This window comes from Neoarius graeffei, chromosome 20, assembly GCF_027579695.1.
Source record: "Neoarius graeffei isolate fNeoGra1 chromosome 20, fNeoGra1.pri, whole genome shotgun sequence".
Classification (NCBI taxonomy): domain Eukaryota; kingdom Metazoa; phylum Chordata; class Actinopteri; order Siluriformes; family Ariidae; genus Neoarius; species Neoarius graeffei.
Window position 1 is genome coordinate 45,880,698 of NC_083588.1, and position 15,146 is coordinate 45,895,843.

The following is a 15,146-nucleotide window of genomic DNA, read 5'->3' on the forward strand; positions in this document are numbered from 1 at the left end:
TGAATTAATTCAACAAAGTGTAAGTGCTGGACAAATGTGTTGTATGTGTTGCAGTAGTGCACATTATGCAGGTGTTTCGTGTCAAGTCAAATGTTAGCCTTAGCTCCGCTACCCAATATAATAGCTGTCTTGCTAACGTTAAACACGCCTGCATAATGTGCACTACTGCAACACGTACAACACATTTGTCCCGCACTTACACTTTGTTGAATTAATTCAATATCATAGTCGCCACTGAAGTCCACTCGATCCTTGTTTACCGTCAATGGATCGGTCACTCGTCAAACAGTCCGCCAGAATCCGAGTAGGGAATGGCTGAGCGTAGCTGTCAGTCAAACACAAGTTAGCCAATGGGAATGCATTCCTGGACAGCCCACCCACACGTGAAGTTTGTGCCAAAACTGCAAGCAAAAAGTCAGGGAGCGCAAACGAGAAAGCTGGAATCGCTACCAAAATAAATTACGTCAAACAAAACTGAGAGACGCGGAACAAAAATAAAAGGTTTCTGAAGAGTAATAGACTGAGATTTTTCACGATTACATGAATAATTTGTTTGCCAGTCTAAAATTGACTTTTTTTTTTGTATTTTGATTTGTCATTTTTGTTTGATATTTCAAAAGTATTGTATGAACATTTTGGCACAAAATTGATTTCCATAGCATTTCGCTATATTTGACGAAGAAATATTAAACCAATTGAAGGCTGCAAGCGAAAATGAAAATACCAAAAAAAGTACGAATTTTTGCCTTTCCGTGTTTAAGAAATGGGCCACAGAAAGACAAATAAATGACTCTCTAGTGGCATATGAATGCTGTGAGTTAGGCAAGGTGCTATCGCAGGTTTACGCAGAAGTGAGGAAAGAAAATGGGCAAAACTACGAACCAGACTCTCTTACAATAATGCAGGCAGCATTGGATCGGCATCTGAGACGAGAAATATCCGGGATCAATCCTGAAAGATGTTAAAATCCTCATGTCATGTCGCCATGTCATGATGAAAGATGCTTTAGAAACTGATTCAAATGTGCAAGATAGTCTTGCGCCCTGATTGGTTCAGAAAACGTGAATGGCTTCCGAAGTATAAATTTGGCCTTATATATTATAAACAAGTAATCGTATGGTTCCTCATAAAATTAAGGATCAATTTTGAAATCATTCGTGAAATTAATCCTTAATTTTACTCGGCCCCACACGATTACCTATACTAACAAATAACAGGTCAAAACTCCAGTGCAGTATTACTGATATTGACCATCATATATAAATTAGGGGCGTCACGGTGGTGTAGTGGTTAGCGCTGTCGCCTCACAACAAGTAGGTCCGGGTTCGAGCCCCGTGGCCAACGAGGGCCTTTCTGTGTGGAGTTTGCATGTTCTCCCCGTGTCCGCGTGGGTTTCCTCCGGGTGCTCCGGTTTCCCCCACAGTCCAAAGACATGCAGGTTAGGTTAACTGGTGACTCTAAATTGACCGTAGGTGTGAATGTGAGTGTGAATGGTTGTCTGTGTGTCAGCCCTGTGATGGCCTGGCGACTTGTCCAGGGTGTACCCCATCTCTTGCTCGTAGTCAGCTGGGATAGGCTCCAGCTTGCCTGCGACCCTGTAGAAGGATAAAGCAGCTAGAGATAATGAGATGAGATATATAAATTATATATTTTTTTATTTACCAGCTGGGAGGTCCATATCATGAAATACCGTGACCGAGGTCTTGAAAATACTGACCGAGGCCTCTGGGGCATTGTTTGTTTTATCTGTAACTGCTTATCCTGTGCGGGGTCGCGGGGGGCAAGCTGGAGCCTATCCCAGCTGACCATGGGCGAGAGGCAGGGTACACCCTGGACAAGTCGCCAGGTCATTGCAGGGCTGACACACACAGAGACACAAACAACCATTCACCATTAGAGTCACCAATTAACCTAACCTGCATATCTTTGGACTGTGAGAGGAAACCCACGCAGACATGGGGAAAACATGCAAACTCCACACAGAAAGGCCCTCGCCGGCTGCGAACCCAGGACCTTCTTGTTGTGAGGTGACAGTCCTAACCACTACACCACCGTGCCGCCCTCTAAATCTATATATTATTGGATTTTTAAATCCTCAAATATCAAAATCGGTATTAAAAATTCTGTACCGGTCAGGCTCCAGTTATAAATTTCTGTTATTTGTAAAAGAGATATATATATATATATATATATATATATATATATATATATATATATATATATATATAAAATTTACCAGCTGGGAGGTCCGTATCGTGAAATACTGTGACCGAGGCCTCGGTCAGTATTTTCAAGGCCGAGGTCACAGTATGTCATGATACGGATCGACCTTAAAGGAACAGTCCACCGTACTTCCATAATGAAATATGCTCTTATCTGAATTGAGACGAGCTGCTCCATACCTCTCCGAGCTTTGCGCGACCTCCCAGTCAGTCAGACGCGCTGTCACTCCTGTTAGCAATGTAGCTAGGCTCAGTATGGCCAATGGTATTTTTTGGGGCTGTAGTTAGATGCGACCAAACTCTTCTGCGTTTTTCCTGTTTACATAGGTTTATATGACCAGTGATATGAAACAAGTTCAGTTACACAAATTGAAACGTAGCGATTTTCTATGCTATGGAAAGTCCGCACTATAATGACAGGCGTACTAACACCTTCTGCGCACTTCGGCAGCGCATTGATACGGAGCTCAGATATCAATGCGATGCCGAAGTGTGCAGAAGGTGTTAGTACGCCTGTCATTATAGTGCGGACTTTCCATAGCATAGAAAATCGCTACGTTTCAATTTGTGTAACTGAACTTGTTTCATATCACTGGTCATATAAACCTATGTAAACAGGAAAAACGTGGAAGAGTTTGGTCGCATCTAACTACAGCCCCAAAAAATACCATTGGCCATGCTGAGCCTAGCTACATTGCTAACAGGAGTGACAGCGCGTCTGACTGCGTCTGACTGACTGGGAGGTCGCGCAAAGCTCGGAGAGGTACGGAGCAGCTCGTCTCAATTCAGATAGGAGCATATTTCATTATGGAAGTACGGTGGACTGTTCCTTTAAGCCGGTAAATAATATATTTTATTTTTTTCTTTATCAAATTCTAACAGAAAATGAGAGCGCCTGAAAGAGAAACCATATTTAGAACAAACCTGCTACTCGCTTGCTCCTGAAATGTTTTCTCTTATTTCGTCTTCATCAGGGTAGTAAAACTCGCTTTCGCTGTGAACACCGTCGTTATCGCTATCCATGCTGTAAAATTTATGCTATAATACTGAGAAATGCGAAAATAAATGTTGACAAAAATTGCTACCATGTTTGTTGTTGTGAATAAGCAAGTCACCAAAGGTCTGTAACCGGGATCTGGATCGTAGGATTCTGGACTGCTCACGAGCCAATCAGAGCATGCGATTTGATGGAAACCAGACCGCGAAAAAAATAAGACAATATTATCAAGTGCTTATGTCAGTCTAATGAGACACCCAAACTACTGTAAGGTGACGGTATAAATTTTTACTGCATCCACACACTTTTTCCAACGAATATTATAATGCAAGGTCTTATGTGCTTTTCAGGTTCAGTTGTTCACCGTTTTTTATCGATTTAGTCAAGTTGTTGCAGACCTAAAATATCACCTCGTAACATTTAGATTAGTCATACAAAGATAATCGTTTTTTTTTTTTTTTTCCATTTCCAGTGCCCTAATGATATGAATTTTATTGATCTGATCGAAGCTCTGCAAGCCTCTCTTGTTAAGTGATGTGAAACATTAGAGGTATGATTATAGCATGTTAAATATCCAAATCTGATACTAATCCAGTGTTTCAGACTGGTGTCCGCCACATTCTGAATTAGCATACGTTTTCTGTCTGGAGACTATAAGCTCCACATGACTTCCTGTTTGTGTTGTGCGCATACTAGTCCAGTACACTAATCTAATTTGTGAGTAAGTACAAGTAACAAACATCAGTTGCCAAAATGTAAAGATGTCTTTGAGTTCAGCTGTGCCTATCTTGGCACTTTTTTTTTTTCCTTCCCCTAGTGAGTTTCCACTGAACTAGTAAAGGACATGCATGTGGTGATGGGTGCCGATTGATTTTAAAAGAAGTGGAATGTGTGCATCAGAATGAAGCACGTTTTCTTCTACATAAGTAGAGTGAAAGTCTGTATTGTGACCAGCGGTGCATAAATTTTTAATATCACGAAGAAGCAAGAAGAGAAAACTGGGAGGCGCAATTTTAAAAAACGAGACACGTCCACTGCTTGTGGTTGATGAGACAAGGTTTCTTTTTTTTTTTTCCCCCCCAGTGCTTTTCAAAACGAAGTTAAGCCCATTTTGCCTCCTGTTTATTTTTACTACAGTGCAACAGAACTGTTTTTAGCTTGCTTTCACTTTTCTGTTCATTCTGGTTTGGATAACGAAACACTGCCCCCTAATGAACACCCTCGTGTTACTTGCAGGTTCTTGAATTCTGAGGTTTTATGTTTGGAAAGATGAATGAAACTTGGATGCTTTTGCCTCTTCTGTGCCCCACAGATCCCACTGCGTTCTCTGTCCCAGGGGAGGCCAGTCTGACAGACACACTAGCACTCGAGTCCCTAATTATCAAAACGGAGCCCATTGACTCCTCTGATTTCCAATTATGCGAACCTGATACAAGTCTCACAGCATCAGTATGCACCGCCAATATGGAAATGATTTATCCTGGTACCAGTGCTCCTGCTGATGCTGGCATTCCTGACGGTATGTTATGGGATTCAGCACAAAGCTATATGGCTCCACTAGACTTTGACCCCACTCTGTCCACCATGGCGAGGAACAGGAACCAGAGGAGGTCCTTTGCCTGCCCAGACTGTGGTAAAGTCTTTGGGAGGGAGCAGAGACTAATGTTCCACATGCGTATCCACTCTGCCGAGAGGCCCTATACATACCGAAGGCGTAAAACATGCTTTTATGGGGACAAGAAACGGAAGAAGAAATTACGTGGCCTTTCCAAGGTACTTGCATTTTTTTTCAGGCTTCAGTCTGTGCATTAATGCTTAGGCTTTCAGGAGCATGATGAAAATTCATTGTCAACATGACGCTTTTTTCCTTTTACACATGTAAAATTATTTTAATCTTTGTCTATGATAATCCAACAACCAATGTGAAACAAGTCTTAAAAAATAATTAGTTTCAGCAGACCTAGTCTTGGTCAGATCTGAGAAAAATGCCCTGTTTGTCCATGCAACGTTTATAAATGTACCAATTTTTAAGTTTTAAAAACTCGCACGTAATCATTCATTCCCATATAGATATCAAGAGAGTTCATAGAGGACCTGTCGGACACTTCAGAGCAGACAGAGCAGAGTACTGGATCGGCGAATGTCGGTATCTCAACAAACGCTGGCCCCACTGCCCCAGAAGTAGAGCCAAGTGAGGCATCCGATGAAGCCAGTGAACACACCAGCTGCAGCAAGCTCTCTGAGACCAGTGCAGCCAGACCTGTCGGCCTTAAAGCTAAGCAGGGAAGAGAAAAGGCCAAGACAGCTCAGTGCCTGCAGTGTAACAAAGCCTTCACTAATTTATCGCGGCTGGCAGTTCACATGAAGACCCACAGTAAGCCACTTCCCGGGCAAGATGAACAGAATGCACAGGGAGACACTGACAGAACTCTCAATGGATCACAACATCTTCCAAAGGTACAGGAATGGAGGAAGTGTCTGTAATTAGCATAAATACAAAAACTGAATGCAGTGCAGAAGGGGAAAATTTTGAAAAAGAATCCAGTTACAGTCTAGAAGTGTGTGTGTGTGTGTGTGTGTGTATATGAATAATTTCTATATAGCCATATACTGATAACCAATCTTGAATATATGGCTCCTAGACCATGTACCAAGCCATGTGATTAGAAGCAAAACTGGCTGCTGTAAGATCGGTACAATCATAAACCACTGTCAGTACTTCGGCCATGTGGTCTGTATGCCGGACCACAGGCTCCCAAAATATCTGCTTAACTGGACACCCTCCCACAGCGCTCGTAGCGTAAGCCGCCCTCGAATAAATCCGTGGCAGCGCTCGAAACTAACGGTGTCCCGATGTCCCGGGGACCATAAAAAATGTCATCGGGACACAAAATTATCATATCTGGGACAATCCCGGGACAATGGAAAAAAATAGATCTAGAAAAAAAGTTCTACATTAATATTATTTACAAAGCCGTCACACATACGTAGACATTCACCTAATTTGTCAATTTTAATTTTAAAATGTTAACAGCGAAAAATACATAGTAGCTACACTTTCGATGCACCTGCATCCGTAGGCTACAGAGCAGCGCATTCTGTTCTAGAATCTTCGGCCGGAGTCCGCATTATATGGACTTGGAATGGAATTGCTACCGCACACGCTGCGCCGACTCTTGCCAGAACAAAAATGCTGAAGTGGTTGAAGCGGACCGACCGCGGGGAAGAAACTGAAAGCCCAGACATAACGTCTCCGGGACCTTCAGGATCCAAAGTGTCATCGCCTGGTCTGCAGGCAACGTGAGCAACTGAATGAACTTAATGAACACTGTTAGACACGTTATAAAATACAACAGGAATGATGTGGATGATATTGACGGAAGATACCGTTCAACAGAATAAGTGAGTTTTCTTGGTGTCTTTCTAGTTCAGAAAGTTTAGTCAGTCAGCAGCACAACTAGGCTCGGACCTGGCACTATGCTGATGTTGCTAACATTTGCACCCGGCAGCGAAAGTTCATAAAATGGATAATGGAAAGTTCATAAAAATGGATAACGGAAAGTTCATAAAAATTGATAACGGTAATGGATAACGGAAAGTTCATAAAAATGGATAACGGTAATGGTGAAAATGATAAGTTGGCCTTATAAGTGCCAGCAGATATTCAAGGTATAAGTAGATGAAATGAACATAAAAGGGGTCTTATTTTCAACTAAAGTGTACTGCAGATGTAGGGAGTTGAAACATTTTCTGAATGAGCTAGTTGGCCCCTTTAAATAAACGGGTATCTATTCATACAGTGAGATCACCAAAGTTTAATAAACTGAAAATGCAATAACTGTAATTTTGAAGTAGATGATGTATAGGACATGTGTCGCTTGTCTTGTGACTTATTGTAAAAATGATATAAAGGGTTCAAAATCGCATAGTTACAAATATAATAGTAACTTCATATGATAATATTAACCACTGGTTATTTCAGAGAGGAAAAAAATGGGGACACTATTGCTTCCATTCGGGACAATACAACACAGAATTCAGGACCACTGGGGGACACAAAGAAAAAAAGTTAATTTCGAGCCCTGATCCGTGGTACTCATTGGCGCATGATATGAAGGTGTTCCTTGGGGAATCCCTGCGACTGGGACATGGGGATACGCGGCGCTAAAGACGGGCATAAGTGGCACTGCTTACTGTCTTGTTCTATGGCACACCTGCCAAATAGTGAGCAGGCAGAGGTTAACCAATGGGGGAGACTACTACTACTAATAATAATAATGATAACAGCAGCAGCATTTGGCAGTTATTTAGAACCTTGGTACTACAAATGAAAAGCATTGGTGGGTTTTTTCTAGTCTGGTTAACACCAGACCATATCACAAGTGAAATATGGTCTGGAATCCACCTATTGAATTTCTCGTAGGGGAGGTGTGGTTTACGATTGTCAACGGCCGTTTATTGGACGTTGCGAATGTCTATCATTTGGCGTATACGTAGCCCATGGCCAATCATGGCAGTTGTACCCAGTGACGTAGTTAGAGCGACGAAGAAAGACTGTAACGCCAAACGCTGTTCTTTTTTTAAAACAAACTTTCGCTCTAAACTATTCAGAACAGTGTCTAAAGCTTGATCGAAAGTTTGGTTCGTATCGCTCGCCGCCATGTTAAATGTGATCCGTAAACAGTCCCAAATAAACTACAAGCTTCCGTTTGTCGAGTAGTACGCGTCACCGTCTTTCCACCCCTCCCCACTCCCTGACTGGCTCCCTAACTCAGGCGAGCCTTTAGACCATAGTTTCCATGCTGTCTTTTCAGATCGGAACGATTGTGCAAAGCAGCATGGGATTTCCCAGGCTAGGTTTTTTCCACTCTGATACAACAATAAATGGTTAAAATCGGGCAATGAGAAAAGCAACACTATGATGAGGAACACCATGACTGATCTGAAGAGGCATTTGCAGCAGCATCTTCGAGAGATCGATACAATGGTAAGAATCTCCGCACCTCACTTTTTGTTGTTTTTATTTATATTGTATGCTGTGCATACCAGAGTATCATATCTAATGTTGATCGAGCTTGCCTGCGACCCTGTAGAACAGGATAAAGCGGCTAGAGATAATGAGATGAGATGAGATGGTGTAAATGGCATGTGTGACAGTTAATTTACTGTGAGTTGTTTTTCTTTTCAGATTTTCTATTCAACAGAGTGAAAAAGGGTTGGACTACGGAGAGAATGAAGTGGCAGCTTGTTATCTTGGATACAACACTCCCTCGAATCTCTAAGCTAATGTGCTTATCGACGTAGTTTTTAGTGTGCTTCTGTCATTTATCTTTAATTTATTCCATCTCAAATTACTGCACAGAAAGAATAAACCAATTACAAACATGATTCAATGCCATGTTCTATTTCTTTGTTAGTTTTGGTTACTAAATGCCGTGTGTCACAACATTGTTTTTGTATGGATTTACAGTGTTTTGCAAAAGTATTCATCCCCCTTTGTGTTTGTCCTGTTTTGTTGCATTACAAGAGGGAATTAAAATGGATTTTTGGAGGGTTAGCACCATTTGATTGACACAACACGCCGACAACTTTAAAGGTGCAAGTTGTTGTTTTTATTGTGACACAAACAAGAATTAAGATGAAAAAACAAATCGAGAGCGTGCATAGGTATTCACCCCCTTTCATATGAAATCCCAACTTGAGAGCTGGTCCAACCAATTCACTTCATAAGTCACATAATTAGTTGATTAAGATCCACCTTTGTGCAATCAGAGTGTCACATGATCTGTCACATGATGTCTGTATATATCAACCTGTTCTGGAAGGACCCTGACTCTGCAACACTACTCAGCAAGTAACATGAAAACCAAGTAGTGCTCCAAACAGGTCAGAGACAAAGTTGTGGAGAAGTATAGATCAGGGTTGGGTTATAAAAATTATCCCAAATTTTGAATATCCCAGCGAGCACCATTAAACCCATTATAGCAAAATGGAAAGAATATGGCACCACTACAAACCTGACGAGAAGGCTGCCCATCAAAACTCACAGACCGGGCAAGGAGGGCATTAATCAGAGATGTAACAAAGACACCAAAGATAACACAGAAGGAGCTGCATAGATCCACAGCTGAGATGGGAGTATCTGTCCATAGGACCACTTTAAGCCATACACTCCACAGAGCAGGGCTTTATGAAAGAGTGGCCAGAAAAAAAGTCATTGCTTAAGAAAACGTGCTTGGAGTTTGCCCAACAGCATGTGGCAGACTCCCCAAACACATGGAAGAAGATTCTCTGGTTAGATGAGACTAAAATTGATCTTTTTGGCCATCATGGGAAATGCCATGTGTGGCGCAAACCCAACATACTGAGAGCACCATCCCTGCAGTGAAGCATGGTGGTGGCAGCATCATGCTGTGGGGATATTTTTCATCTGCAGGGACAGAAAAGCTGGTCAGGACTGAAGGAAAGATGGATGGCACTAAATACAGGGCAATTCTGGAGGAAAAGCTGTTTGAGTCGTCCAGAGGTTTGAGACTGGGACGAAGGTTCACGTTCCAGAAGGACAATGACCCTCAACATACTGCTAAAGCTACACTGGAATGGTTTAAAGGGGAAACATTAAAATAGCTTAATCAAAGCCCAGACCTCAATCCAATTGAGAATCTGTGGCATAACTTGAAGATTGCTGTACATCAACGCAACCCATCTAACTTGAAGGAGTTGGAGAAGTTTTGCCTTGAGGAACAGGCAAAAATCCCAGTGGCTAGATGTGCTAAGCTAATACAGACATACCCCAAGAAACTTGCAGCTGTAATTGCAGCCAAAGGTGGCTCTACAAAGTATTGATTTTGGGGGGAAGAATACTTGCACACTCCAGATTTCTGTTTTTTCATCTTAATTATTGTTTGTCACAATAAAACAATTTTCACCTTTAAAGTGGTAGGCATGTTGTGTCAATCAAATGGTGCTAACCCTCCAAAAAATCCATTTTAATTCCAGCTTGTGATGTGACAAAACAGGACAAATACCAAGGGGGATGAATACTTTTGCAAGACACTATGAATTTATATGTGATTTATACACTTATTGAGCACTTTATTAGGAATACTATACTAATACTGGGTAGGGCCTCCCTTTCTCTCAAATTGGTCAATTCCATAAAGATGGTGGCATGGATTCCACAAGATGTAAACCTTACTTTGTTATTCTGGTCCATATTGACATGATTGCATTACACAGTTCCTGCAGATTGTTCAGGTGCACTTTCATGCTGCGAATCTCTCGTTCTGCCACATCCCAAAGGTGTTCTACTGGATTCAGATCTGGTGGCTGGGAAGGCCAAGGAAGAACACTGAACTCAATAGTCAACTCAGACCAGTTTGAGATGACTATTGCTTTGCGACATGGTGCATTATCATGCTGGAAGTAGCCATTAAAAGATGGGTAAATTGTGACTATCCACTAGGCATGTAATGAGATGTGACAAATTGCTGTCCAAATTTATGTCTATTTGAATTGATAAAAAAATGAATAGCAATTATGATCAGTCTGCGTAATTTCTTAGCTTTTTTCACTGTAATTGTGTTGTTTAGACAACAGAGGGCGCAATAATGTACAATGCAGGGAATACATCTGACTTCACCTTAAGTGGAAGTAACACAGCACTAATGCTGCGAAAACGCATTTTAAAAAAAAATCTAAAACAGGAAAGAGCTGTTGTGCAATTGACTGTACAAATAAATTCAACAATGGAGGTACTACAAATGTTCATAAGGCCATCCTTAAAAAAAAATCCATTTCCTGTCCACCGGGTGAGCAAAAAAATTCAGTAGGGAGGGAGGGATTTATATGGATGGATAAGAAATCGCAATGCTGTGTTTGCTTTTTCTTTCAGTACTTTTTTATTACAAAAGCAGACACATTTAATAAAATATAACAGTTTAATCAACTGAAACTTGTACAAAAACTTTAATATTATTATAAAACCTACCGTGCAGGAACAAGCGTCACCACAGACGGTCCTCGGCATTTCACTCCCTCTTTGATTATGTCCCGGCGGCCGTCTAAATACCACAAGCAGTTTGTAATGTTCATTACTACATTTGTTCCTTCAGTTTGGCCAGTATGTCTAGATAGACAAGGTCCTTCTCTCTGGATGTCTTTTATAATTTTGTTGTGTAATTCGTTCTTTTTATTTGCTACAGACACAGTTTTTAATTCTGTCCAGCCAACCTGCATTAGTTCCGTAAATGCATTTTTTTTTGTTCAGTTCCGTTCTCATTTTGAATAGGTCTATTAGGTTCTTCTACAGATCTGTCAGGGTCATTAACAAAGTAGGTAATGAATTTCGCATAACAAAACTCAAAAGCTGTTTGTAATGTCTCGGATGGATCAAGATCAAACGAATTTGCCAGTAACGGTTTGTGATGGTCCGACACACGGACTTTTTGTAGTTCTAAATCGACCGTTAGGCCTAGTTCAGATGAAATTACACTATTAAAATGATCACTGAATGATTTGTTTTTCTGAATCTTTACTATTTTGTTGTTCGCTAGAATACCATTTTGCGATTTCACACTTAAGCAAATGTTCGAAAACTCCGGATCTCCTTCCTTCATGGTGGCTGCCATTTTTTTGTGCCGCACGGCGCATGCGCAGAGCTGATTCGATTCTATATTCTGCGCGGAATGCGTAAATGTCAAGTTCGATTTTAGATTTACGAACCCGAAAAAAATGTCGAAAAACCGGCATTAAAAAAAATATTTCAACTGCACAAAGAGCACTCACCTGGCCGGTGGACCGGAAACAGAACATTTTTTTAATAATGGCCTAAAAGTTTATTAAGAAAAGGCCTGTTTATTATCTTTTTCATTTTTAATAAAATTAATATTTTAGTTAATAGACTACTATATTTTACTCAAACCTTTATAAATGTGGGTAAATAATGATTGTTGGTTATTAAGAAAATGAAAGAAAGGTTTTTTTTTTTTCAATTTAACAAAAATAATATTTAAGTTGATTAAGAATAGGAAAATAAATGTTTCACTTTTTTGGTAATAAAATTTTCATTTAATATTTTTTTCCAAAAATACCTTGGGGAAAATCAATTTGTGAACCCAATGTCATGAATCGGGTGAATCTTAACATACCTGTGATCCACGCATGGCCAGCCACAATACTCAAATAGGCTGGGGCCCAAAGTCCAATTAGCTCTCAGACTGTTGTGATTCTTTAACGGGTCGAGCCAGAAATGAGGAGACAGGAGGCAGGCTTGAGAGAACTCAAACGAGCCATTTATTTTCCTTTGCTATTCAGACACATATTTTGCTCTGTACTGCTCATATCTCTCTCTCTCTGCCCTTGTTTCTCCCCTCTTTATCCTTGCTGTCATTCACTGAATCCCAGAACACTAGTTAGAAAACTCCCACGCAGTTCTAGATCCTTATTGTTCAATTTTCCCGGCTCTACCCTCCATTCACTAACCAGTGCTTGACCATACCCCTGCCTTTACAACTATCACTCATAGCTTGAGAGTTAAATTTATAAGCATTTTACTGGTTTTAAATATTGACGGTATAAGGCAACTTTTTGCTTAATGAGATTTAAAAATACAGTGGAGCACCATTATAATAACGGATGACTATTACACGAAAACCGTTGTAACACAGTCAGCTCATGGCGCCCAAAGTTACTGTAATTACTAATTATCACCAACCACCAGCGCACACCGCCAATTAACGACCACATGCACATAGCTGCTTTCTTTGAAGTTTAATTGACAGCAATTACTTTGTTTTTATTTGCTGGTGAGCTGAATTTTCGAATTCTGTTCACTTGACAAAGCATTACTAATTATCACTGACCCCCAGCACACTCCGCCAATAAATGACCACGTGCACATAGCTGTTTTCTTTGAAGTTTAATGACACCACTAACTACGTTCTCAAATACAGTTCACTGGTGGTACGCTACTTTTGTTATTAATTGGTTGCATCAAAAATTGCATAAATATTGGGGCTGTGTCAACATTCTGTTTTACAGTCTTCAAGTGCATGTCACTGCGATCCAGAAATCATGTCTCAAAACAATGGTTTACCAGCTGCACCATCAAGAAAGAGAAAGGCATTCAGTATTGCTCGGAAATTAGAGATTATTGACGAAGTTAAGAAACCTACACGAGCAAAAGTATGCCGTCTTCACAGTCTCAACGAGTCTAGGTTACGAGACGAAGGAAAACTCAGAGCCTTGTCAACAGAAATGGATGAAGGTGGACAAAAACGCAAGAAAGCTCGTATGGCTAAGGACATGAACCTGGAGAATGCCATGTACTTTTGGTTTACACAGCAAAGATCTGAAGGCATCCCAATATCAGGCCCAATCATCCAGGCACAGGCACTGAAATTTGCACAAAAACTAAACATCGAAGGCTTCAAAGCCAGCACTGGTTGGCTGAAATGTTTTAAAGGTTGCCATGGAATTATGCAGATAAATGTCCAAGCTCGTGGCGAAGGTTGTCCTGCTGATAACGAGTCTGCATCTGACTTTCCTGCCATTTTAAGAAAATAATTGAAGAAGGAGGTCTGGTACCAGAGCAAGTCTACAACACAGATGAAACTGGTCTTTACTGTAAATTGGTACCAGATAAGACACTCGTTTCATGCCACAAAGAACAGAAAGCCACAGGATTCAAACAAGCTACAAACAGGATCACACTGCTTCTCACCTGCAACAAGACACTCATGCCACTTGTAATTGGCAAATCCAAGAAACCGAGATATTTCCACCACATTGACATGAAAGCACTGCCTTGCCATTACGACAGCAACTCAAATGTCTGGATGACTTCGCCAATCTTCAAGAACTGGTTTCACGAGCAATTTGTACCAGCTGTTCGCAAACACCTGAAGAAGCAAAAGTTACTACCAAAGGCAATACTTCTGTTATGAGGCAATACTACTGCTATGGGGAAGCCATGGCCTAAAGGTTAGAGAAGCAGCTTTGAGACCAAAAGGTTGCTGGTTTGATTCCCTGGGCTAGCAGGAATAGCTGAAGTGCCCTTGACCTAGGCACCTAACCCCCAGCTACTCTCTAGGCTGCTCTGGGTATGTTGTACGTCGCTCTGGATAAGAGCGTCTGCTAAATGCCTGTAATGTAATATAATGCTAGATAACTGTGGCGCTCATTCAGGAGTCGGAAGCCTCACAAGCAAGGATGGGAAAATCAAAGCAGTTTTTCTGCCGCCATTTCCAAGATACAACCACTATATTGAGGGACCATTCCTAACTTCCAAGTCAACTACCGAAGGCATCTCATCAGAAACATGCTAGATAACAAGCTGGGTGTCACCGAATACATAAAAAAACTCACACTTAAAGATGCCACTGCCTGGGACGAAGTCAGTCAACAACTTTACTGGGAAAAGGGCTTGGCAGCTCCATTCGAGAGCTCAACAGTCTCAGACTTGGAAGAAGAGTTCGGTGGCTTCACAGAAGAGGAAGTAGTCCCTGCAGTCCACAAGGTGACCGAAACTGGTGAGCCGTGCTTCACAACAGATAACATGGAATTGGTAGGATCTGCTTTGGGAGATGAAATTAGCAATGAACTCATTAAAACATGGCTCACCATCAACGATGATGGCTCAACTTCAAAAACAATGTCAGACGAAGAAATCATTCGTAACTTCACCGAGAGCCAGCAGCAACCAGAACAGATTGGTGAAGAAGTCAACGAGGATGAGGATAACATTGCAGATCCACCACCTGACACTTCTGAGGTTATCAAGCCACTTGAAAATGCGTTACGATGGTTTGAATGCAATGAAACTTCTGCAGTGAACGTCATGCATCTACAAAACATGCTTCATTTCGTCCGACTACAGGCCTGCACAAGATTTCAACAAACGAAAGTTACAGACTTTTTTTTTTCTT

The 15,146-nt window shown here is 41.1% G+C and overlaps 1 protein-coding gene across 1 annotated transcript in view; it reads left to right on the top strand.

Annotated features, from left to right (window-relative positions):
• Positions 1-15,146, top strand: part of LOC132869058 (uncharacterized) — a 92,598-nt gene that overhangs the window by 39,800 nt on the left and 37,652 nt on the right. Inside the window, exons 5-6 of the mRNA XM_060902412.1 lie at positions 4,532-4,992; positions 5,290-5,676. Of these exons, the coding sequence (XP_060758395.1) occupies positions 4,532-4,992; positions 5,290-5,676 (848 nt within the window). The remainder of the gene's footprint in view (positions 1-4,531; positions 4,993-5,289; positions 5,677-15,146) is intronic.